This window comes from Oncorhynchus keta, chromosome 1, assembly GCF_023373465.1.
Source record: "Oncorhynchus keta strain PuntledgeMale-10-30-2019 chromosome 1, Oket_V2, whole genome shotgun sequence".
In the NCBI taxonomy this organism is placed as follows: Eukaryota; Metazoa; Chordata; class Actinopteri; order Salmoniformes; family Salmonidae; genus Oncorhynchus; species Oncorhynchus keta.
In genome coordinates this window covers 28,555,483-28,581,023 of record NC_068421.1, presented here as the reverse complement: position 1 = coordinate 28,581,023, position 25,541 = coordinate 28,555,483, and the positions used below count along the sequence as shown (strand labels likewise).

General features: G+C 49.1%; 1 protein-coding gene across 3 annotated transcripts in view; it reads left to right on the top strand.

The window, feature by feature from the left end:
- LOC118394682 (membrane-associated phosphatidylinositol transfer protein 3-like) overlaps positions 1-25,541 on the top strand; it is a 236,456-nt gene that overhangs the window by 99,709 nt on the left and 111,206 nt on the right. For all 3 annotated transcript variants that reach the window (XM_052520107.1, XM_052520116.1, XM_052520103.1), the window contains exons 6-7: positions 23,307-23,496; positions 24,712-24,846. In XM_052520107.1, the coding sequence (XP_052376067.1) occupies positions 23,307-23,496; positions 24,712-24,846 (325 nt within the window). The remainder of the gene's footprint in view (positions 1-23,306; positions 23,497-24,711; positions 24,847-25,541) is intronic.

Below are 25,541 nucleotides of genomic sequence, written 5' to 3'. Positions count from 1 at the left end.
GCCTCAGCACTGCCTCCCGTCGCTGAGCTGAATAGCTGAAGCACAGTGGAGAGTCATGATTGCTTTATAGCAGTAATAACTTGTGATATGTGGGATATATTTGATAGCATTTCCATTGAGGTGAATTCACCACCAGGCAGCGATTTGCCAGCGATTTAGTCTGACAGTCAGAATGACACTACACCGTTTAGGCATGTTTGTCATTTTTAAGGAGGCATAGCAGAATACCCAAGTGACCATTTCCAGTTCACACAAATTGGTCTCGGGAATCAAATGAGTTAACAGCGACGTCGGGCCAGAGATAACAGGCTGCCAATTCTGTTGAAGGTTAAATTGGAAAATATATATAGAGCAGGCAGCCGTAAACAGATGTTGGGATGATAATTAGCATGCCACTGACATTTCCCAGGCTTTCAAAGCATTTGGAAAATTAAACTCATAACCTTGTTTCCTGCTCAGTGTTTTTAATTGATCTACCATAGAAGCCACCTGAAGACACTAGCTCTATTCAGCTAACAGAGGAAGAAAGATGAAATTGAATACCAGAGTGACTTCAAATGACTGGTTTGAGTTGCAGTAGTGTCCCGGTGCTGTTTGGGTGGCTTTGTTTATTATTGGGATCATTATGGTCTTTACCTAATTAACCACCGTTGTTATTATTGGGCTCCTGTGTCTATCTGGTTGTGGCATAGAGGGAACTGAATTGAAGATGATACGTTTGAGGTATCAGTTACCTCCAGAATAAGCTGCTGCCCGCATGTCAATGTTGATCTATTCAAAACATCTTCTACATGTACAGTAGTTACTGTAGCTGGCTGCCTTGAAAGCGGATGATGATGGCTGCCTGCAAGTCTTCAATCACACATAAGCCTTAAAGAGGTTTTCACTCTCTTTGGATCCTCATCTTTAAAGCACCTCCGTTAAGTGATGAAGACCTTGGGCAGGTGAAAACTAGAAGACTTTGTAGACTATCTTCAGTTTTTCCTGTTCTGAGGAGGCAGAAGCAGCATCTCTCTGTTCTGTTCTGTTTTCGGGCGTTTGTCGGCAGTATATGTCAGGCTGCTGTCTGCACAGAGACTAATATTTTCCTGTTGTATTTAAAGCTGCCAGGCTTTCAGGGGGAATCATGTTTCAGCTTCCTACTCTATATCTTGTCTCTGGTAGAATGTCACTTTGTTTTGCACAGCTATTTTCCATTGATATGCCAGCGAAAATGTTTGTGTCTATATTTCCACTAGTTAGTATGTGTGGACTGGGAACCAGGAGACTGGGTTCTGAGGCTGCATCCCAATTAGCAACTTATTCCCCACATAGTGCACTACTTTGATCAGCAGGGAATAGGGTGCCGTTTGGGGTGCAAACTGAGTCTTCCGTCCGTCTGTCTGGTGCGGTGAATGGCGTTGGTGAGAGATAGAGACTGGAGGTGAGAGCTTAAATAGATGTAGTGTTGCCTCAGCAGCTGTCTTGACATCTTTCTGCCTGCCTGCCTCCCTGCACGGCAAAGCAACGGCCAGGGAAGGAACAACATCCCCCGGGACTCCGTGTGTGTGTGTGTGTGTGTGTGTGCGCGCGTGTGTGTGAGTGTGTGTGCACGTGTGTGCGCGTGTGTGTGTGTGTGTGTGCGCGTGTGTGTGTGTGTGTGCGCGCGTGCGTGTGTGTGTGTGAGTTATTGCCACATTTCTAAATCGCTGCTCCATGTACACTCTTCGAAAAAAGGTGCTTTCTATACTGAACAAATATATATATATTTTTTTTTTTTCACCTTTATTTAACCAGGTAGGCTAGTTGAGAACAAGTTCTCTGTCACGCCCTGGTCGACAGACATTTGGTCAGGCCAGGGTGTGACATGGGTTTTTGTATGTGGTGTGTAGCTTAGTGGGATTGTAGCTTAGTGGGGTGTTCTAGGAAAGTCTATGGCTGTCTGAAGTGGTTCTCAATCAGAGGCAGGTGTTTATCGTTGTCTCTGATTGGGAACCATATTTAGGCAGCCATATTCTTTGGTTGTATTGTGGGTGATTGTCCTGAGTGTCTTGATGTCCTTGTTCGATGTATGTTGACACAAGTATAGGCTGTTTTCGTTTTGTTTATTTGTTTTGTAGTGCATGTATTGATTCGTGTTACGTTGTTTAAATAAACATGGATCGCAATCGACACGCTGCAGTTTGGTCCGACTCTCCTTCACCATATGAAAACCGTGACATTCTCATTTGCAACTGCGACCTGGCCAAGATAAAGCATAGCAGTGTGAACAGACAACACAGAGTTACACATGGAGTAAACAATTAACAAGTCAATAACACAGTAGAAAAAAAGGGGAGTCTATATACAATGTGTGCAAAAGGCATGAGGAGGTAGGCGAATAATTACAATTTTTCAGATTAACACTGGAGTGATAAATGATCAGATGGTCATGTACAGGTAGAGATATTGGTGTGCAAAAGAGCAGAAAAGTAAATAAATAAAAACAGTATGGGGATGAGGCAGGTGAAAATGGGTGGGCTATTTACCAATAGACTATGTACAGCTGCAGCGATCGGTTAGCTGCTCAGATAGCAGATGTTTGAAGTTGGTGAGGGAGATAAAAGTCTCCAACTTCAGCGATTTTTGCAATTTGTTCCCGTCACAGGCAGCAGAGTACTGGAACGAAAGGCGGCCAAATGAGGTGTTGGCTTTAGGGATGATCAGTGAGATACACCTGCTGGAGCGCGTGCTACGGATGGGTGTTGCCATCGTGACCAGTGAACTGAGATAAGGCGGAGCTTTACCTAGCATGGACTTGTAGATGACCTGGAGCCAGTGGGTCTGGCGACGAATATGTAGCGAGGGCCAGCCGACTAGAGCATACAAGTCGCAGTGGTGGGTGTTATACGGTGCTTTAGTGACAAAACGGATGGCACTGTGATAAACTGCATCCAGTTTGCTGAGTAGAGTGTTGGAAGCGATTTTGTAGATGACATCGCCGAAGTCGAGGATCGGTAGGATAGTCAGTTTTACTAGGGTAAGCTTGGCAGCGTGAGTGAAGGAGGCTTTGTTGCGGAATAGAAAGCCGACTCTTGATTTGATTTTCGATTGGAGATGTTTGATATGGGTCTGGAAGGAGAGTTTGCAGTCTAGCCAGACACCTAGGTACTTATAGATGTCCACATACTAGTTAGTGCTAGTTGGGCATGCGGGTGCAGGCAGCGATCGGTTGAAAAGCATGCATTTGGTTTTACTAGCGTTTAAGAGCAGTTGGAGGCCACGGAAGGAGTGTTGTATGGCATTGAAGCTCGATTGGAGGTTAGATAGCACAGTGTCCAATGACGGGCCGAAAGTATATAGAATGGTGTCGTCTGCGTAGAGGTGGATCAGAGAATCGCCCGCAGCAAGAGCAACATCATTGATATATACAGAGAAAAGAGTCGGCCCGAGAATTGAACCCTGTGGCACCCCCATAGAGACTGCCAGAGGGCCGGACAGCATGCCCTCCGATTTGACACACTGAACTCTGTCTGCAAAGTAATTGGTGAACCAGGCAAGGCAGTCATCCGAAAAACCGAGGCTATTGAGTCTGCCGATAAAAATATGGTGATTGACAGAGTCGAAAGCATTGGCAAGGTCGATGAAGACGGCTGCACAGTACTGTCTTTTATCGATGGCGGTTATGATATCGTTTAGTACCTTGAGTGTGGCTGAGGTGCACCCATGACCGGCTCGGAAACCAGATTGCACAGCGGAGAAGGTACGGTGGGATTCGAGATGGTCAGTGACCTGTTTGTTGACTTGGCTTTCAAGACCTTAGATAGGCAGGGCAGGATGGATATAGGTCTGTAACAGTTTGGGTCCAGGGTGTCTCCCCTTTGAAGAGGGGGATGACTGCGGCAGCTTTCAATCCTTGGGGATCTCAGACGATATGAAAGAGAGGTTGAACAGGCTGGTAATAGGGGTTGCGACAATGGCGGCAGATAGTTTCAGAAATAGAGGGTCCAGATTGTCAAGCCCAGCTGATTTATACGGGTCCAAGTTCTGCAGCTCTTTCAGAACATCTGCTATCTGGATTTGGGTAAAAGAGACCCTGGAGAGGCTTGGGCGAGGAGCTGCGGGGGGGGGGAGCTGTTGGCCGAGGTTGGAGTAGCCAGGCGGAAGGCATGGCCAGCCGTTGAGAAATGCTTGTTGAAGTTTTCGATAATCATGGATTTATCGGTGGTGACCGTGTTACCTAGCCTCAGTGCAGTGGGCAGCTGGGAGGAGGTGCTCTTGTTCTCCATGGACTTCACAGTGTCCCAGAACTTTTTGGAGTTGGAGCTACAGAATGCAAACTTCTGCCTGAAGAAGCTGGCCTTAGCTTTCCTGACTGACTGCGTGTATTGGTTCCTGACTTCCCTGAACAGTTGCATATTGCGGGGACTGTTCGATGCTATTGCAGTCCGCCACATGATGTTTTTGTGCTGGTCGAGGGCAGTCAGGTCTGGAGTGAACCAAGGGCTATATCTGTTCTTAGTTCTGCATTTTTTGAACGGAGCATGCTTATCTAAGATGGTGAGGAAGTTACTTTTAAAGAATGACCAGGCATCCTCAACTGACGGGATGAGGTCAATGTCCTTCCAGGATACCCGGGCCAGGTCGATTAGATAAACACAACATGCAACAATTTCGAAGATTTTGCTGAGTTACAGTTTATACAGTTCATTTTCTAAGAGTGTATTCCTAGACGGGCACATACAAACACAAATACACGTGTGTGACCGCATAAAGACACCCACACACATACACACACACACATACATATGAATTGATGCCACTGCCATTAAATTGTGTTTCTAGGCATGCCATTATAAACATCAGCCACAACAACATCCGAGGAATACAATGCAGAGGCGATGGTGGGAAAAGAGATTGCTGCTGTGCCGCTAATTCAATCTCCTGCTGGGATTTGACACTAGGGCGTGGATGGGCTCTAGCCTCTTAACGCGTCAAAGAGCAGCTCCAGTCTAACAGGCCTCTGTGGAGGTCAGAGCGTGATTCCCTGTGTGTAGAACACAATGAGCTGGCGTGTTTGTGTTGTGTGTTTTTCTCCTGATAACCGGTGCTGTTCTCTTGGGTTGTGTCACAAATGGCACCCTATTACCTACATAGGGCCCATAGCATTAAAAGTGGTGCCCTATGTAGGGAATAGGGTTCCATTTAGGACACCACCTTCTTGGTGTCTGGGCAAGGCCCATGGTGATCCTGAGAGGCCCTGAGAGCTCATTATGGGCTTTCTCTCCTAATGAAGGGACCAGCCGCCGCTGGCGAGCTGCTAGGTGTCAGGAGGAGAGCTGTAATGAGAGGCTTGAGTGGTGGAACACACACACCTAACACACACACACACACAGATACACATGTACACAAGCACACAAGCGCTCTCATGCACACACACAGAATGAGGATGTGAACCAGTCAGTCTGACTCTTCACCATCACACATCCAATTAACAAGTGACAACAAGTAAAGCACCTCAATGTATTTATTTTCCTGTGACACAACACATTTCCTCTGTGACAGTTGAAGATATACAAAACAGTGTCTACAGTTAAACTAATAAACAGCTCAATCTCAAGTGATGTCTTAAAATGGCTTCCCTGATGGTGCTGGTCTTGTATTCTTTTAGCTGAGGACAGGGACCGACAGGGAGTTTGACCTGACAGTGACCTCAGAACAGGGACCGACAGGGAGTTTGACCTGACAGTGACCTCAGGACAGGGACCGACAGGGAGTTTGACCTGACAGTGATCTGAGGACAGGGACCTACAGGGAGTTTGACCTGACAGTGACCTGAGGACAGGGACCGACAGGGAGTTTGACCTGACAGTGACCTGAGGACAGGGACCTACAGGGAGTTTGACCTGACAGTGACCTGAGGACAGGGACCGACAGGGAGTTTGACCTGACAGTGATCTGAGGACAGTGACCTGAGGACAGGGACCTACAGAGAGTTTGACCTGACAGTGACCTCAGTACAGGGACCGACAGGGAGTTTGACCTGACAGTGATCTGAGGACAGGGACCTACAGGGAGTTTGACCTGACAGTGACCTGAGGACAGGGACCGACAGGGAGTTTGACCTGACAGTGACCTGAGGACAGGGACCGACAGGGAGTTTGACCTGACAGTGACCTGAGGACAGGGACCGACAGGGAGTTTGACCTGACAGTGATCTGAGGACAGTGACCTGAGGACAGGGACCTACAGAGAGTTTGACCTGACAGTGACCTGAGGACAGGGACCGACAGGGAGTTTGACCTGACAGTGATCTGAGGACAGGGACCGACAGGGAGTTTGACCTGACAGTGATCTGAGGACAGGGACCGACAGAGAGTTTGACCTGACAGTGACCTGAGGACAGGGACCGACAGGGAGTTTGACCTGACAGTGATCTGAGGACAGGGACCGACAGGGAGTTTGACCTGACAGTGACCTGAGGACAGGGACCGACAGGGAGTTTGACCTGACAGTGACCTCAGAACAGGGACCGACAGGGAGTTTGACCTGACAGTGATCTGAGTACAGGGACCGACAGGGAGTTTGACCTGACAGTGATCTGAGTACAGGGACCGACAGGGAGTTTGACCTGACAGTGATCTGAGGACAGGGACCGACAGGGAGTTTGACCTGACAGTGATCTGAGGACAGGGACCGACAGGGAGTTTGACCTGACAGTGACCTGAGGACAGGGACCGACAGGGAGTTTGACCTGACAGTGACCTCAGAACAGGGACCGACAGGGAGTTTGACCTGACAGTGATCTGAGTACAGGGACCGACAGGGAGTTTGACCTGACAGTGACCTCAGGACAGGGACCGACAGGGAGTTTGACCTGACAGTGACCTGAGGACAGGGACCGACAGGGAGTTTGACCTGACAGTGACCTGAGGACAGGGACCGACAGGGAGTTTGACCTGACAGTGACCTGAGGACAGGGACCGACAGGGAGTTTGACCTGACAGTGATCTGAGGACAGGGACCGACAGGGAGTTTGACCTGACAGTGACCTGAGGACAGGGACCGACAGGGAGTTTGACCTGACAGTGACCTGAGGACAGGGACCGACAGGGAGTTTGACATGACAGTGATCTGAGGACAGTGACCTGAGGACAGGGACCGACAGGGAGTTTGACCTGACAGTGATCTGAGGACAGGGACCGACAGGGAGTTTGACCTGACAGTGACCTGAGGACAGGGACCGACAGAGAGTTTGACCTGACAGTGACCTGAGGACAGGGACCGACAGGGAGTTTGACCTGACAGTGATCTGAGGACAGGGACCGACAGGGAGTTTGACCTGACAGTGACCTGAGGACAAGGAGATACCACTCATTATTCTGTACATTCATAGCACACACAGCCAGAGAGCAGCAGCTCTCACTTCACTCCACACATCTTTGCCTAATTAAGCTCACCGTGAGCTGTGCCTCTGCATCTCCCCCTGTCTCTCCGGCTGTCTCTCCGTCTGTCTCTGCCTCTCCCTCTGTCTCTCCTTCTGTCTCTCCCTCTGTCTCTCCCTCTCCCTCTGTCTCTCCTTCTGTCTCTCCTTCTGTCTCTGTCTCTCCTTCTATCTCTCCCTCTGTCTCTGTCTCTCCTTCTGTCTCTCCTTCTGTCTCTTTCTCTCCTTCTGCCTCTCCTTCTGTCTCTCCTTCTGTCTCTCCTTCTGTCTCTGTCTCTCCTTCTATCTCTCCCTCTGTCTCTGTCTCTCCTTCTATCTCTCCCTCTGTCTCTGTCTCTCCTTCTGTCTCTCCTTCTGTCTCTTTCTCTCCTTCTGCCTCTCCTTCTGTCTCTCCTTCTGTCTCTCCTTCTGTCTCTGTCTCTCCTTATATCTCTCCCTCTGTCTCTGTCTCTCCTTCTGCCTCTCCTTCTGTCTCTCCTTCTGCCTCTCCTTCTGTCTCTCCTTCTGCCTCTCCTTCTGCCTCTCCCTCTGTCTCTCCTTCTGTCTCTGTCTCTCCTTCTGTCTCTCCCTCTGTCTCTGTCTCTCCTTCTATCTCTCCCTCTGTCTCTGTCTCTCCTTCTATCTCTCCTCTCTGTCTCTGTCTCTCCGTCTGTCTCTGCCTCTCCCTCTGTCTCTCCCTCTGTCTCTGTCTCTCCTTCTGTCTCTCCCTCTGTCTCTGTCTCTCCTTCTATCTCTCCCTCTGTCTCTGTCTCTCCTTCTATCTCTCCCTCTGTCTCTCCGTCTGTCTCTGCCTCTCCCTCTGTCTCTCCTTCTGTCTCTGTCTCTCCTTCTGTCTCTCCCTCTGTCTCTGTCTCTCCTTCTATCTCTCCCTCTGTCTCTATCTCTCCGTCTGTCTCTGCCTCTCCCTCTGTATCTCCTTCTGTCTCTGTCTCTCCTTCTATCTCTCCCTCTGTCTCTGTCTCTCCTTCTGTCTCTGTCTCTACTTCTATCTCTCAATCTCTGCCTCTGTCTCTCTGTCTGTCTCTGCCTCTCCCTCTGTCTCTCCTTCTGTCTCTGTCTCTCCTTCTATCTCTCCCTCTGTCTCTGTCTCTCCTTCTGTCTCTGTCTCTACTTCTATCTCTCAATCTCTGCCTCTGTCTCTCTGTCTGTCTCTGCCTCTCCCTCTGTCTCTCCTTCTGTCTCTGTCTCTCCTTCTGCCTCTCCTTCTGTCTCTTTCTCTCCTTCTGCCTCTCCTTCTGTCTCTTTCTCTCCTTCTGCCTCTCCTTCTGTCTCTGCCTCTCCTTCTATCTCTCCCTCTGTCTCTGTCTCTCCTTCTATCTCTCCCTCTGTCTCTGTCTCTCCTTCTGTCTCTGCCTCTCCTTCTGTCTCTCCTTCTGTCTCTTTCTCTCCTTCTGCCTCTCCTTCTGTCTCTGCCTCTCCTTCTATCTCTCCCTCTGTCTCTGTCTCTCCTTCTGTCTCTGCCTCTCCTTCTGTCTCTGCCTCTCCTTCTGTCTCTGCCTCTCCTTCTGTCTCTCCTTCTGTCTCTCCTTCTGTCTCTGCCTCTCCTTCTGTCTCTCCTTCTGTCTCTTTCTCTCCTTCTGCCTCTTCTTCTGTCTCTGCCTCTCCTTCTGTCTCTCCTTCTGTCTCTCCTTCTGTCTCTCCTTCTGTCTCTGTCTCTCCTTCTGTCTCTCCCTCTGTCTCTGTCTCTCCTTCTATCTCTCCCTCTGTCTCTGTCTCTCCTTCTATCTCTCCCTCTGTCTCTGTCTCTCCGTCTGTCTCTGCCTCTCCCTCTGTCTCTCCTTCTGTCTCTGTCTCTCCTTCTGTCTCTCCCTCTGTCTCTGTCTCTCCTTCTATCTCTCCCTCTGTCTCTATCTCTCCGTCTGTCTCTGCCTCTCCCTCTGTATCTCCTTCTGTCTCTCTGTCTCTCCTTCTATCTCTCCCTCTGTCTCTGTCTCTCCTTCTGTCTCTGTCTCTACTTCTATCTCTCAATCTCTGCCTCTGTCTCTCTGTCTGTCTCTGCCTCTCCCTCTGTCTTTCCTTCTGTCTCTGTCTCTCCTTCTATCTCTCCCTCTGTCTCTGTCTCTCCTTCTGTCTCTCTCCTTCTGTCTCTGTCTCTCCTTCTGTCTCTCCCTCTGTCTCTCCCTCTGTCTCTGCCTCTCCTTCTGTCTCTCCCTCTGTCTCTGTCTCTCCTTCTATCTCTCCCTCTGTCTCTGTCTCTCCTTCTATCTCTCCCTCTGTCTCTGTCTCTCCGTCTGTCTCTGCCTCTCCCTCTGTCTCTCCTTCTGTCTCTGTCTCTCCTTCTATCTCTCCCTCTGTCTCTGTCTCTCCTTCTGTCTCTGTCTCTACTTCTATCTCTCAATCTCTGCCTCTGTCTCTCTGTCTGTCTCTGCCTCTCCCTCTGTCTTTCCTTCTGTCTCTGTCTCTCCTTCTATCTCTCCCTCTGTCTCTGTCTCTCCTTCTGTCTCTGTCTCTCTTCTGTCTCTCAATCTCTGTCTCTGTCTCTCTTCTGTCTCTGCCTCTCCCTCTGTCTCTCCTTCTGTCTCTGTCTCTCCTTCTGTCTCTCCTTCTGTCTCTTTCTCTCTCTCCTTCTGCCTCTCCTTCTGTCTCTCCCTCTGTCTCTGTCTCTCCTTCTGTCTCTGCCTCTCCTTCTGTCTCTCCCTCTTCTCTGTCTCTCCTTCTGTCTCTGTCTCTCCCTCTGTCTCTGTCTCTCCTTCTGTCTCTGTCTCTCCTTCTGTCTCTCCTTCTGTCTCTGCCTCTCTCCTTCTGTCTCTCCTTCTGTCTCTCCCTCTGTCTCTGCCTCTCCTTCTGTCTCTGCCTCTCCTTCTGTCTCTCTTCTGTCTCTCCTTCTGTCTCTCCTTCTGTCTCTGCCTCTCCTTCTGCCTCTCCTTCTGTCTCTCCTTCTGTCTCTGTCTCTCCTTCTGCTCTCCTTCTGTCTCTGCCTCTCCTTCTGTCTCTGCCTCTCCTTCTGTCTCTGCCTCTCCTTCTGCCTCTCCTTCTGTCTCTCCTTCTGTCTCTGTCTCTCCTTCTGTCTCTGCCTCTTCTTCTGTCTCTGTCTCTCCTTCTGTTTCTCTTCTGTCTCTGCCTCTCCTTCTGTCTCTCCTCTGTCTCTGTCTCTCCTTCTGTCTCTGTCTCTCCTTCTGTCTCTCCCTCTGTCTCTGTCTCTGTCTCTCCTTCTGTCTCTGCCTCTCCTTCTGTCTCTGTCTCTGTCTCTCCTTCTGTCTCTCCCTTCTGTCTCTGTCTCCCTTGTCTGTCTCTCCTTCTGTCTCTCTCTCTGTCTCTCTCTCTTCTGTCTCTGCCTCTCCTTCTGTCTCTCCTCTGTCTCTGTCTCTCCTTCTGTCTCTCCCTTCTGTCTCTGCCTCTCCTTCTGTCTCTCCCTCTGTCTTCTGTCTCTCCTTCTGTTTCTTCTTCTGTCTCTGCCTCTCCTTCTGTCTCTGCCTCTCCCTCTGCCTCTCCTTCTGTCTCTGTCTCTCCTTCTGTTTCTCCTTCTGTCTCTGCCTCTGTCTCTGTCTCTCCTTCTGTCTCTGCCTCTCCTTCTGTCTCTGTCTCTCCTTCTGTCTCTGCTCTCTTCTGTCTCTGTCTGTCTCTGTCCTCCTTCTGTCTCTCTGTCTCTCCCTCTGTCTCTGCCTCTCCTTCTGTCTCTCCTTCTGTTTCTGCTTCTGTCTCTGCCTCTCCTTCTGTCTCTGTCTCTCCTTCTGTCTCTCCTTCTGTTTCTTCTTCTGTCTCTTTCTCTCCTTCTGTCTCTCCCTCTGTCTCTGTCTCTCCCTCTGTCTCTGCCTCTCCTTCTGTCTCTGCCTCTCCTTCTGTTTCTCCTTCTGTCTCTGTCTCTCCTTCTGTCTCTGTCTCTCTTTCTGTCTCTGTCTCTCCTTCTGCCTCTCCTTCTGTATATGTCTCTGTCTCTCCTTCTGTTTCTTCTTCTGCCTCTCCTTCTGTCTCTGCCTCTCCTTCTGTGTCTGCCTCTCCTTCTGTCTCTGCCTCTCCTTCTGTCTCTGCCTCTCCTTCTGTCTCTCCTTCTGTCTCTCTTCTCTGTCTCTGCCTCTCCTTCTGTCTCTGCTTCTCTCTTCTTCTGTCTCTCCTCTCTGTCTCTGCCTCTCCTTCTGTCTCTCTTCTGTCTCTGCCTCCTCTGTCTCTCCTCTGTCTCTGTCCTCTCTTCTCTGTCTCTCCTTCTGTCTCTCCTTCTGTCTCTGTCTCTCCTTCTGTCTCTCCTTCTGTCTCTGTCTCTCCTTCTGTCTCTCCTTCTGTCTCTGTCTCTCCTTCTGTCTCTCCTTCTGTCTCTGCCTCTCCTTCTGTCTCTCCTCTGTCTCTGTCTCTCCTTCTGTCTCTCCTTCTGTCTCTGCCTCTCCTTCTGTTTCTCCTTCTGTCTCTGCCTCTCCTTCTGTCTCTGCCTCTCCTTCTGTCTCTCCTTCTGTTTCTTCTTCTGTCTCTGCCTCTCCTTCTGTCTCTGTCTCTCCTTCTGTCTCTCCTTCTGTCTCTCTCTGTCTCTGTCTCTCCTCTGTCTCTGCCTCTCCCTCTGTCTCTGCCTCTCCTTCTGTCTCTGCCTCTCCTTCTGTCTCTCTCTCCCTTCTGTCTCTCCTTCTGTCTCTGCCTCTCCTTCTGTCTCTCCTTCTGTCTCTCTTCTGTCTCTGCCTCTCCTTCTGTCTCTGCCTCTCTGTCTCCTGTCTCTCCTTCTGTCTCTCCTTCTGTCTCTGTCTCTCCTTCTGTCTCTGCCTCTCCTTCTGTCTCTGTCTCTCCTTCTGTCTCTGTCTCTCCTTCTGTCTCTCCCTCTGTCTCTGTCTCTCCTTCTGTCTCTCCTTCTGTCTCTGTCTCTCCTTCTGTCTCTCCTCTCCTCTGTCTCTCCTTCTGTCTCTCCTTCTGTCTCTGTCTCTCCTTCTGTCTCTGTCTCTCCTTCTGTCTCTCCTTCTGTCTCTGTCTCTCCTTCTGTCTCTCCTTCTGTCTCTGTCTCTCCTTCTGTCTCTGTCTCTCCTTCTGTCTCTCCTTCTGTCTCTGCCTCTCCTTCTGTCTCTCCCTCTGTCTCTGTCTCTCCTTCTGTCTCTCCTTCTGTCTCTGTCTCTCCTTCTGTTTCTTCTTCTGTCTCTGCCTCTCTGTCTCTGTCTCTCCTTCTGTCTCTGTCTCTCCTTCTGTTTCTCCTTCTGTCTCTGTCTCTCCTTCTGTCTCTGTCTCTCCTTCTGTCTCTCCTTCTGTCTCTGTCTCTCCTTCTGTCTCTGCCTCTCCTTCTGTCTCTCCTCTGTCTCTGCCTCTCCTTCTGTCTCTCCCTCTGTCTCTGTCTCTCCTTCTGTCTCTCCTTCTGTCTTCTGTCTCTGTCTCTCTCTCTGCCTCTCCTTCTGTCTCTCCTTCTGTCTGTCTCTCCTTCTCCTTCTGCCTCTTTCCTTCTGCCTCTCCTTCTGTCTCTGCCTCCTTCTGTCTCTCCTGTCTCTGTCTCTGCCTCCTTCTGCCTCTCCCTCTGTCTCTGCCTCTCCTTCTGTCTCTGTCTCTCCTTCTGTCTCTCCTTCTGTCTCTGTCTCTCCTTCTGTCTCTGCCTCTCCTTCTGTCTCTGTCTCTCCTTCTGTCTCTTCTTCTGTCTCTGCCTCTCCTTCTGTCTCTGCCTCTCCTTCTGTTTCTCCTTCTGTCTCTGCCTCTCCTTCTGTCTCTGCCTCTCCTTCTGTCTCTCCTTCTGTCTGTCTCTCCTTCTGTCTCTCTTGTCTTCTCTGTCTCTGCCTCTCCTCTGTCTCTCCTTCTGTCTCTCTCTCCTTCTGTCTCTCCTTCTGTCTCTCCTTCTGTCTCTCCTTCTGTCTCTGTCTCTCCTTCTGCCTCTCCTTCTGTCTCTGCCTCTCCTTCTGTCTCTGTCCCTTCTGTCTCTGTCTCTCCTTCTGTCTCTCCCTCTCTCTCTCTGTCTCCTCCTTCTGCCTCTCCTCTGTCTCTGTCTCTCTTCTGTCTCTCCTCTGTCTCTGTCTCTCCTTCTGTCTCTGCCTCTCCTCTGTCTCTGCCTCTCCTCTCTGTCTCTGTCTCTGTCTCTCCTTCTGTCTCTGTCTCTCCTTCTGTCTCTCTTCTGTCTCTCCTCTCTCCTTCTGTCTCTGTCTCTCCTTCTGTCTCTCCTTCTGTCTCTGTCTCTGTCTCTCCTTCTGTCTCTGTCTCTGTCTTCTGTCTCTTCTGTCTTCTGCCTCTCCTTCTGTCTCTGTCTCTCCTTCTGTCTCTGTCTCTTCTGCCTCTGTTCTGTCTCTGTCTCTCCTTCTGTCTCTCCTTCTGTCTCTCTCTTCTGTCTCTGTCTCTCCTGTCTCTCTGTCTCTCTCCTTCTGTCTCTCCTGTCTCTGTCTGTCTCTCCTTCTGTCTCTGTCTCTCCTTCTGTCTCTCCTTCTGTCTCTGTCTCTCCTTCTGTCTCTCTCCTTCTGTCTCTGTCTCTCCTTCTGTCTCTCCCTTCTGTCTCTGTCTCTCCTCTGTCTCTCCTCTGTCTCTGTCTCTCTTCTGTCTCTGTCTCTGTCCTGTCTCTCCCTCTGTCTCTGTCTCTCCTTCTGTCTCTCCTTCTGTCTGTCTGCCTCTCCTTCTGTCTCTGCCTCTTCTGCTCTCTTCTGTCTCTCCTTCTGTCTCTGCTCTCCTTCTGTCTCTGCCTCTCCTTCTGTCTCTCCTTCTGTCTGTCTCTCTTCTGTCTCTGCCTCTCCTTCTGTCTCTCCTTCTGTCTCTGCCTCTGTCTCCTTCTGTCTCTGCCTCTCCTTCTGTCTCTCCTTCTGTCTCTGCTCTCTCCTCTCCTCTGTCTGTCTCTCTGTCTCTCCTCTCTCCTTCTCTGTCTGTCTCTGTCTCTCCCTTCTTCTGTCTCTGCTCCTTCTGTCTCTGCCTCTCCTCCTCTGTCTCTGCCCTCCTTCTGTCTCTCCCCTCTGTCTCTGCCTCTCCTTCTGTCTCTCCCTCTGTCTCTGCTTCTCCTTCTGTCTCTCCTTCTGTCTCTGCCTCTCCTTCTGTCTCTGCCTCTCCTTCTGCCTCTCCTTCTGTCTCTGCCTCTCCTTCTGCCTCTCCTTCTGTCTCTGCCTCTCCTTCTGCCTCTCCCTCTGTCTCTGCCTCTCCTTCTGCCTCTCCTTCTGTCTCTGCCTCTCCCTCTGTCTCTCCTTCTGTTTCTGCCTCTCCTTCTGTATATGTCTCGGTCTCCCCCTCTCCTTCTGTATATGTCTCTGTCTCTCCTTCTGTCTCTCCTTCAGTCTCTGTCTCTCCTTCTGTCTCTGTCTCTCTTTCTGTCTCTGTCTCTCATTCTGCCTCTCCTTCTGTATATTTCTCTGTCTCTCCTTCTGTCTCTGTCTCTCTTTCTGTCTCTGTCTCTCCCTCTGCCTCTCCTTCTGTATATGTCTCTGTCTCTCCTTCTGTCTATGCCTCTCCTTCTGTCTCTCCCTCTGCCTCTCCTTCTGTCTCTGTCTCTCCTTCTGTATATGTCTCTGTCTCTCCTTCTGTATATGTCTCTGTCTCTCCCTCTGTCTCTCCTTCTGTCTCTCCCTCTGTCTCTCCTTCTGTCTCTCCCTCTCCTCTGTATATGTCTCTGTCTCTCCTTCTGTATATGTCTCTGTCTCTTCTTCTGTATATGTCTCTGTCTCTCCTTCTGTATATGTCTCTGTCTCTCCTTCTGTATATGTCTCTGTCTCTTCTTCTGTATATGTCTCTGTCTCTTCTTCTGTATATGTCTCTGTCTCTCCTTCTGTATATGTCTCTGTCTCTCCTTCTGTATATGTCTCTGTCTCTCCTTCTGTATATGTCTCTGTCTCTTCTTCTGTATATGTCTCTGTCTCTCCTTCTGTATATGTCGCTGTCTCTCCCTCTGTCTCTCCTTCTGTCTCTCCCTCTCCTTCTGTATATGTCTCTGTCTCTCCTTCTGTATATGTCTCTGTCTCTCCCTCTGTCTCTCCTTCTGTCTCTCCCTCTCCTTCTGTATATGTCTCTGTCTCTCCTTCTGTATATGTCTCTGTCTCTCCCTCTGTCTCTCCTTCTGTCTCTCCCTCTCCTTCTGTATATGTCTCTGTCTCTCCTTCTGTATATGTCTCTGTCTCTCCCTCTGTCTCTTCTTCTGTCTCTCCCTCTCCTTCTGTATATGTCTCTGTCTCTCCCTCTCCTCTGTATATGTCTCTGTCTCTCCTTCTGTCTCTGCCTCTCCTTCTGTCTTTGTCTCTGCCTCTCCTTCTGTCTCTGCCTCTCCTTCTGTCTCTCCTTCTGTCTCTGCCTCTCCTTCTGTCTCTCCTTCTGTCTCTGCCTCTCCTTCTGTCTCTCCTTCTGTCTCTGCCTCTCCTTCTGTCTCTGCCTCTCCTTCTGTCTCTGCCTCTCCTTCTGTCTCTGCCTCTCCTTCTGTCTCTCCTTCTGTCTCTGCCTCTCCTTCTGTCTCTGCCTCTCCTTCTGTCTCTGCCTCTCCTTCTGTGCTCTCCTTCTGTCTCTCTCCTTCTGCCTCTCCTTCTGTCTTTGCCTCTCCCTGTCTGCCTCTCCCTTCTGTCTCTGCTCTCCTTCTGTCTCTGTCTCTCCTTTGTCTTTGCTCTCTCCTTCTGTCTCTGCCTCTCCTTCTCTCTTTGTCTCTCCTTCTGTCTCTCCTTCTGTCTCTGTCCTGCTGTATATGTCTCTGTCTCTCCCTCTGCCTCTCCTTCTGTCTTTGCCTCTCTCTCTGTCTCTCCTTCTGTATATGTCTCTGTCTCTCCCTCTGTCTCTCCTTCTGTCTCTGCCTCTCCTTCTGTCTTTGTCTCTGCCTCTCCTTCTGTCTTTGCCTCTCCCTCTGTCTCTCCTTCTGTCTCTGCCTGTCCTGCTGTATATGTCTCTGTCTCTCCTCTGCCTCTCCTTCTGTCTCTCCTTCTGTCTCTGCATCTTCTTCTGTCTTTGCTTCTCCCTCTGTCTCTCCTTCCCTTCTGTCTCTGCCTGTCCTGCTGTATATGTCTCTGTCTCTCCCACTGCCTCTCCTTCTGTCTCTCCTTCTGTCTCTGCCTCTCCTTCTGTCTTTGCTTCTCCCTCTGTCTCTGTCTCTCCTTCTGTCTCTGTCTCTCCTCTCCTCTCCTTCTGTCTCTGCCTCTCCTTCTGTCTCTGTCTCTCCTTCTGTATATGTCTCTGTCTCTCCCACTGCCTCTCCTTCTGTCTCTCCCTCTCTGCCTCTCCTTCTGTCTTTGCTGTCTCTGTCCTCCTTCTGTCTCTGTCTCTCCCTCTGCCTCTCCTTCTGTCTCTGCCTCTCCTTCTGTATATGTCTCTGTCTCTCCTTCTGTATATGTCTCTGTCTCTGTCTCTGCCTCTCCTTCTGTCTCTCCCTCTGCCTCTCCTTCTGTCTCTGTCTCTCCTTCTGTATATGTCTCTGTCTCTCCTTCTGTATATGTCTCTGTCTCTCCCTCTGTCTCTCCTTCTGTCTCTCCCTCTCCTCTGTATATGTCTCTGTCTCTCCTTCTGTATATGTCTCTGTCTCTCCTTCTGTATATGTCTCTGTCTCTCCCTCTGTCTCTCCTTCTGTCTCTCCCTCTCCTTCTGTATATGTCTCTGTCTCTCCTTCTGTATATGTCTCTGTCTCTCCCTCTGTCTCTCCTTCTGTCTCTCCCTCTCCTTCTGTATATGTCTCTGTCTCTCCTTCTGTATATGTCTCTGTCTCTCCTCTGTCTCTCCTTCTGTCTCTCCTCTCCTTCTGTATATGTCTCTGTCTCTCCTTCTGTATATGTCTCTGTCTCTCCCTCTGTCTCTTCTTCTGTCTCTCCCTCTCCTTCTGTATATGTCTCTGTCTCTCCCTCTGTATATGTCTCTGTCTCTCCCTCTGTCTCTCCTTCTGTCTCTCCCTCTCCTTCTGTATATGTCTCTGTCTCTCCTTCTGTATATGTCTCTGTCTCTCCTTCTGTATATGTCTCTGTCTCTCCCTCTGTCTCTTCTTCTGTCTCTCCCTCTCCTTCTGTATATGTCTCTGTCTCTCCCTCTCCTCTGTATATGTCTCTGTCTCTCCTTCTGTATATGTCTCTGTCTCTCCCTCTGTCTCTCCTTCTGTCTCTCCCTCTCCTTCTGTATATGTCTCTGTCTCTCCTTCTGTATATGTCTCTGTCTCTCCTTCTGTATATGTCTCTGTCTCTCCCTCTGTCTCTTCTTCTGTCTCTCCCTCTCCTTCTGTATATGTCTCTGTCTCTCCCTCTCCTCTGTATATGTCTCTGTCTCTCCTTCTGTATATGTCTCTGTCTCTCCCTCTGTCTCTCCTTCTGTCTCTCCCTCTCCTTCTGTATATGTCTCTGTCTCTCCTTCTGTATATGTCTCTGTCTCTCCCTCTGTCTCTCCTTCTGTCTCTGCCTCTCCTTCTGTCTTTGTCTCTGCCTCTCCTTCTGTCTTTGCCTCTCCCTCTGTCTCTCCTTCTGTCTCTGCCTGTCCTGCTGTATATGTCTCTGTCTCTCCCTCTGCCTCTCCTTCTGTCTCTCCTTCTGTCTCTGCATCTCCTTCTGTCTTTGCTTCTCCCTCTGTCTCTCCTTCCCTTCTGTCTCTGCCTCTCCTTCTGTATATGTCTCTGTCTCTCCCTCTGCCTCTCCTTCTGTCTCTCCTTCTGTCTCTGCCTCTCCTTCTGTCTTTGCTTCTCCCTCTGTCTCTCCTTCCCTTCTGTCTCTGCCTCTCCTTCTGTCTCTGTCTCTCCTTCTGTCTCTGCCTCTCCTTCTGTCTCTCCTTCTGTCTCTGCCTCTCCTTCTGTATATGTCTCTGTCTCTCCCTCTGTCTCTCCTTCTGTCTCTGCCTCTCCTTCTGTATATGTCTCTGTCTCTCCCTCTGTCTCTCCTTCTGTCTCTGCCTCTCCTTCTGTATATGTCTCTGTCTCTCCCTCTCCCTGTCTCTGTCTCTCCCTCGTTAGCTTTGTAAACTGTGCACCCTGTAAACCCAGGCCATTAATACAAGGGGAGGGCAATTAAGCAGAAATTCCACAAACCCTCTCTGAAGAGAGCCTTTTTCAGTCTTCGCTGCTCTGTGACATTAGATGAAGTGGGAGAGAATGTGAGAAAGTGTAACCTTCTCTCAAGGTTAGGCTGCCGTGTGCTGTATTAGCTTTGAGGAGAGATGCTAGCTTGCTGATGCTAGCTTAGGGGCTTTCTGTTTAATCAGCCCTATCTCCTCTCTCTTGCCATGCCGCTGCTAATGGATGGATCCTGTTAATGGCAGTTAGCTAGGCATCTCTTCATCAGCACACTAATATGTAAACCTGTAGAATCAGAAATGGATGTGAGAAAGGATGATAAACATTGTGCCAAAATGGCACCCTATTCCCACTGCTTGGGCCCATACGACTCTGGTCAAAAGTAGTGCTGTATATAGGGAATACGATGCCATTTGGGACTAAACCCAATTCTGATTCTAACAGTTTTTTGTTTTTAAACGACAGTCATCAATCAATGCATTGATGAGAGCTTTGTGAATGGTCTTGATACAATTCTCTAAGTTGTATTATTGAAGAGGTTCGTTCATGTACTGTAGGAATAGGCTGACAGGCTCGCTGAAGGTTGAACACAACTGAATGCCTGCTTTTGTTAGAAGTGTTACACACAGGCAGAGATCGAGTAGTCAAGGGTCTCTTAAAGTGTGTGCTGCTTTAAAAAAAAAATTGTTTACCCCTTTTTCGTGATATCCCATCGCTGCAACTCCCAAGGTCGAGAGCCATGTATCCTCCGAAACACGACCCTGCCAAGCCGAACTGCTTCTTAACACACTGCTCACTTAACCCAGAAGCCAGCCGCACCAATGTGTCTGAGGAAACACCGTACAATTGATGACCAAAGTCAGCGTGCATTGCGCCCGGCTCGCCACAGGAGTCGCTAGAGCGTGATGGGACAAGGCCATCCTGGCCGACCAAGCCCTCCCCTAACCCGGGCGACGCTGGGCCAATTGTGCACCGCCCCATGAGTCTTCCGGACGCGATCGACGGCGACAGAGCCTGGGAAAGAATCCGGGTCTGTAGTGATGCCTCAAGAACCGTGATGCAGAGCCTTTTACCACTGCGCCACTTGGGAGGCCTGTGCTGCTCTGATGGTATACCACAGTATATCCCCAGATTCCTCCCGGCTAGCATGAACACTCTCCTCATGAGAATGTGTGTGTGTGTGTGTGTGTGTGTGTGTGTGTGTGTGTGTGTGTGTGTGTGTGTGTGTGTGTGTGTGTGTGTGTGTGTGTGTGTGTGTGTGTGTGTGTGTGTGTGTGTGTGTGTGTGTGTGTGTGTGTGTGTGTGTGTGTGTGTCATTATCTCACACAGCAGAGATACTCTCTCATAGTGTCTGGAGACTTGAAAGCCACTGTGTTCCTATTAGGATCTGTGTTGTTAATATGGCAGACTGAGAAAGATGAGAAGCAATAGTCTCAGTCTCCACAGTGTTAACAGTGTTTGCTGTATTGATGTTGCTATGTCAACCTCATTAGCATTTCTGCCTCTTCTGAGCATCTTTAGGGCTGAACATGTTGTCTTAATTGAGAATCTGGAGAATCTAACCTGATTCCTATTACAGTCTTAAATAACGAGCCCTTGGTTGAGCAATAATTTTACACCTGGAAGAACAGGTTGCTGTCTCCCTACTTCTAATGAATTGGAATGATTCAAAACAAACAGCACCAAGAAATTTGATTCCCAGCCCAACTTTAAATCAACCAACAACAACATACCTGTATAGTGGAATCCAATTCCACTGAAAGTCAGTAACAAAGCATTGTCTGGACACTATAAAGGTAAAGAATAGACATCCCACTGCAATACCAACAGCAGGTGTTTGCATAAGTAGTCTACTAATTATCCATCTCTAGAAAGAAATAAAGAACAGGCTGACGAGAGAAGCTGGGTGGGTGGCTTTGTGATGTCTTGTTGTGTTGTGTCTAGGTGCCCTTTGACCTTGGTCTTGGCCGTGTAGCCACATGTCCAGGGGTGTTATGGTAATGTGAGTTTGTCCTGTCCAGGGGTGTTATGGTAATGTGAGTTTGTCCTGTCCAGGGGTGTTAAGGTAATGTGTCTGTCCTGTGCCAGCAGTGTTAAGGTAATGTTTGTGTCCTGTGCCAGCAGTGTTAAGGTAATGTATGTGTCCTGTGCCAGCAGTGTTAAGGTAATGTTTGTGTCCTGTGCCAGCAGCAGGGGGCTCTACAGGGCTCTGTTAACATGACAGGAACAGCATGACACAGCACAGTACATGACCTTGCCCTCAGTACATTACACAGGCCCTTGACAGTGACTACCAGTGGATAACCCATATAGTACCGTTGTTACAGTCTAAGTACTTACAGTACGCAGCTTTAAAAGCAGACCATTCTAGGGGTCTTGTACCAGCTTCAGATACATTCTAGTGAAACGGAACCTTTCACCTAGCACATTGCCTAACTGTACCTGTGAAAGAACTGAACAGAAAACTGTTCCTATCACTTTTATACTGTAGGCAAGTCTTATTATAGTGGTGTCACAGTTTCATGCTCCATGTTCCCCACCACAGACACAGGGGATCTGTTGAGAGAGAGAGAGAGAGAGAGTTTGTGTCCTGTGCCAGAGAGACTCAATTTGGCATGAGGGTCTACTATACAAATTGATGGAATGTGGTGTTGGGGGAAAAATATAAGATATTATAAAATCCATGTTTTCAAGTGTTAAAATAGGCAAAAAAACACATTTCTTCACACAGGGCTGTGGGGTGAGACAGGGATGCCAATTTGCTAATCTTGGTGTTCTCTGGCAATTGCCAAACGTCCTGCACGGTGTTGGGCTGTAAGCACAACACCCACCTGTGGACGTCGGGCCCTCATACCACCCTCATGGAGTCTGTTTCTGACCGTTTGAGCAGACACATGCACATTTGTGGCCTGCTAGGGGTCATTTTGCAGGGCTCTGGCAGTGCTCCTCCTGCTCCTCCTTGCACAAAGGCGGAGGTAGCGGTCCTGCTAGTGGGTTTTGGCCCTCTTACGGCCTCCTCCACGTCTCCTGATGTACTGGCCTGTCTCAGCTCGCATTGATGTTCCATCCTGGATGAGCTGCACTACCTGAGCCACTTGTGTGGGTTGTAGACTCCATCTCATGCTACCACAAGAGTGAAAGCACCGCCAGCATTCAAAAGTGACCAAAACATCAGCCAGGAAGCATAGGAACTGAGAAGTGGTCTGTGGTTATCACCTGCAGAACCACTCCTTTATTGGGGGTGTCTTGCTAATTGCCTATAATTTCCACCTGTTGTCTATTCCATTTGCACAACAGCATGTGAAATTTATTGTCAATCAGTGTTGCTTCCTAAGTGGACAGTTTGATTTCACAGAAGTGTGATTGACTTGGAGTTACATTGTGTTGTTTAAGTGTTCCTTTATTTTTTGGAGCAGTGTATATATATTTATTTTTATTTGACCTTTATTTAACGAGGCAAGTCAGTTAAGAACAAATTCTTCTTTTCAATGACGGCCTAGGAACAGTGAGTTAACTGCCTGTTCAGGGGCAGAACGGCAGATTTGTACCTTGTCAGCTCAGGGGTTTGAACTTGCAACCTTCCGGTTACTAGTCCAACGCTCTAACCACTGCCGCCCCGAATGTTATATGTTTCCCATGCCAATAAAGCCCTTGAATTGAATTGAATTGAGAGAGAGAGAGCAGGGGTACTCCTCCCTTCACAGTGACAGCCAGACATCATAGCTTCAGCCATCCACCTGGAAAGCTCCATTTCTCTCCTTGATGTTCTTATCAATGGTAGTATGTCTACAGGGATACTGCTAGGTCTTTGCACTATGTTGACCCCACCCCTCACACCCCATACTGGTCCCTCCAGGCACTGGGTCCATCCCAAATGGCACCCTATTCTCTACAGAAGGCATTACGTGCCATGCCCTGATCTGTTTCACCTGTTCCTGTGATTGTCTCCACCCCCTCCTCCACCCCCTCCAGGTGTCGCTTATTTCCCCCAGTGTGTTTATCCCTGTGTTTCCTGTCTATCTGTGCCAGTTCGTCTTGTATGCTAGTCAAGTCAACCAGCGTGTTTTTCCCGTACTCCTTTTGCTATGCTTTTTTGATAGTCCTCCCGGTTCTGACCCCTGCCTGACTCTGGACTACTTTCCCCCTGCCTGATCATCCTGCCTGCCCTAACCTTAATTCTGCCTGCCCTCTGAACTGCCTGTCCACGACCATTCTCTTGCTTTACCCTATTGGATTAATAAACATTGTAAGACTCCAACCATCTGCTTCCTGTGTCTGCATCTGGGTCTCGCCTCGTGCCTTGATACTATGTTTGGCCAGAGCCATATGGCCCTGGTTAAAAGTAGTGCACTATATAGGGAATAGGGTGCCATTTGTGATGGCGATAAGGGCAATTCAGCTGTTAGAGCGTAAAAGGGACAAGGATATCCTTCACTGGTTCCCACACTGTTGGATAAAGGGTCTCGGACGCTGTGGAGTGCAGCGCTGTCACTCCCTGTGATTCACACACACAGAAAAGACACGCCTGCACACACACACACACACACACACACACACACACACACACACACACACACACACACACACACACACACACACACACATCAGATAAACAGAGGCTGCTATCAGACAGGCAGAGGAGGAGAGGTTGTGCCAGCCGGGGAGAGTCTACAAGCCTGCACCTGTAGAGAGAGAGACCATGCCAATAAAGCCCTTAAATCTAATTGAGAGAGAGAGAGATGATTAGCCACATGCTCATTCATAGTATTTATACGTTCCGGGGTAACAAATCATTTTGTTGGATCTTTCCCAAAATAACCTTGGATTAACAGAAGCAGCCAATTACAATACTTTTTCCAAATTCCATTTCCCAATACATTTTTGTGCAGTGGAAACGATTGATGAATGAATGTCTGTTGATAAATGTCAGAGGGATCTCCATTCACCATATTGGTACATTCCATTCTCCTTGTAAGACACGAAACTATGGCAACACAAGTACATTTCCAGGGATAAATAATGTTTCATTTTTAAAAATTGAATTGATTGTTGTTCAAGGCTCAAAAAATGACTCACGTCTTCCTGTCCCAGTCTGAACCCATACAGCTATGATGAGAGCTGTGTGTCCAGCAGCGTTGACCACCTGCCCCTGGCCGCTCTCCCGCTCCTCGCCATCGCAGCCCCACACTACCAGGACGCCGTGGCAACCCTCATCACCCGCGCCAACCAGGCCTACCACAGCTTCCTCGTGTCCCAGGACGGACAGGGCTTCACCGGACAGGTGGGTCCGTCTTCTAAAGTGTCCCCCCATATAGGACTTCACTGGCCAGGTGGGTCCGTCCTCTAAAGTGTCCCCCCATATATAGGGCTTCACTGGCCAGGTGGGTCCGTCCTCTAAAGTGTCCCCCTGGCTCCCACAGGATCACACTGACTGACTGGAGATGAATCATACTGTTAGGAACAAGGGAGGAACAAGGGAGGAGAGAGAGAGAGAATGGGAGATCTCATTCCCTCTAATCTCTCAGGCCAAATCCAATAATGTGCTGCAGTCCGTTTAATGGAAGCCAAAGATTTCCAGAGGAAGTGATGATTGGGATAGAGAGGGCTGGGTAATCCTCTGTGTTCACTGTGGGGACTAATGTCGCCAGAGACCTGCAGCTTTATCATGCCCTCTGCAGACCCCATTAACTCTCACACACCTGTGGACAATCCCCTCTCTGATAAAGACCTATGTTTTAATTAAGTGCTGTAATTTTCAAGAGCACATTATTGGCAAAACCATACAATGTATAGACTCTATTATATTGAACTTCCTCTCCTTGCATAATTATATATATTTTTTGTACTTTTACCCCTTTTTCGTGATATCCAATTGGTAGTTAGTATTGTCCCATCGCTGCAACTCCCCTACGGACTCGAGAGCCATGCATCCACCGAAACATGACCCTGCCAAGCCACACTGCTTGCTTAACTTGGAAACCAGAGGAACCGGAGGAAACACCGTCCGCCACAAGGAGTCACTAGAGTGTGATGAGACAAGAAAATCACGATGAGACAAGCCAAACCATCCCCTAACACGGACGACGCTGGGCCAATTGTGTGCCACCTCATGGGTCTCCCGGTCACGGCCGGCTGTGACACAGCCTGGGATCGAACCCAGGTCTGTAGTGACTCCTCAAGCACTGTGATGCAGTGCCTTAGACCGCTGTGCCACTCGGGAGGCCCCTCATTTCATAACTTTGACAAGATTTGTGGTCATAATGCAATTCCAAGTCAGGAAGCCAAGTACAATGGTGTCACGTCAAACCAATTAAGGAGAAATGTGTTGTTCCCTCAGACTGAGTCAGTCCTAATGAAGTGTGTTATTGACATTCAGATTCGACTATGGACCTGAACAGGCACGGGCCCAAATCTGCCTGCTGGGGAGGCATGGAGCGAGGGTTTCTAAAACGGTGTGTGTGTGTCTGTGCGTGCGTGCTTGTGTGTTCCTGTCCAGGTGTGTGTGATGGGTGACTGTGTGGGAGGTGTGCTGTGCTTCGATGCCCTGTGTTTCAGCAGCAGCAGTAGTAGCAGTCAGAGGCAGCACAGCAGTCCCAGCAGCAGCAGGAACAACAGCACTGAGAGCCTCAAGGTAGTGGCATGACACATTACAACTCAATCAACATATACATATACATAAACATGTTCTGTAAAACTGCACTTTTAGATTCCCTAAACCCTTTTACATTGAGGCATTACAATTTCAGTTTGTGCTCTCTGTGCTATTCAACTATCTCCCCATGGCCTGTAGCTAGAATTGTGTAAGATCTTCTCTGTTCAGACAGCTTTCCTCTCAGACAGTCTCTCCTTCCCCATGCTATCCTAGCCAAGACCTTGAAAATCCTCTCTCTCCGTCCTGAGCTGGCCTGTCTTTTCCTGTTTGTTTACACCCAGTTAGTACTGCATGATCCCCTGGGCTGCTCTCACTGTCCGAACCCCTCCCATCTCTCTCTCTCTCTCTCTCTCTCTCTCTCTCTCTCTCTCTCTCTCTCTCTCTCTCTCTCTCTCTCTCTCTCTCTCTCTCTCTCTCTCTCTCTCTCTCTCTCTCTCTCTCTCTCTCTCTAACCTCAAATCTGCTTTTCCCACTACTACTCCCCTGTAGCCTCACACATAAAACAGGATAAATCTCTATCTGTAGTTAGCAAACGTAGGTTCAAATATTCTTTAGTGTATTTCAATTACTTTCAGAGACATTTAAAATAAAGTAGGTCAATATTAAAATGTATTTGGAAATACACATGGAATGTGTTGGTATGTATTTGAAAAATACTCAAATACACAATACAA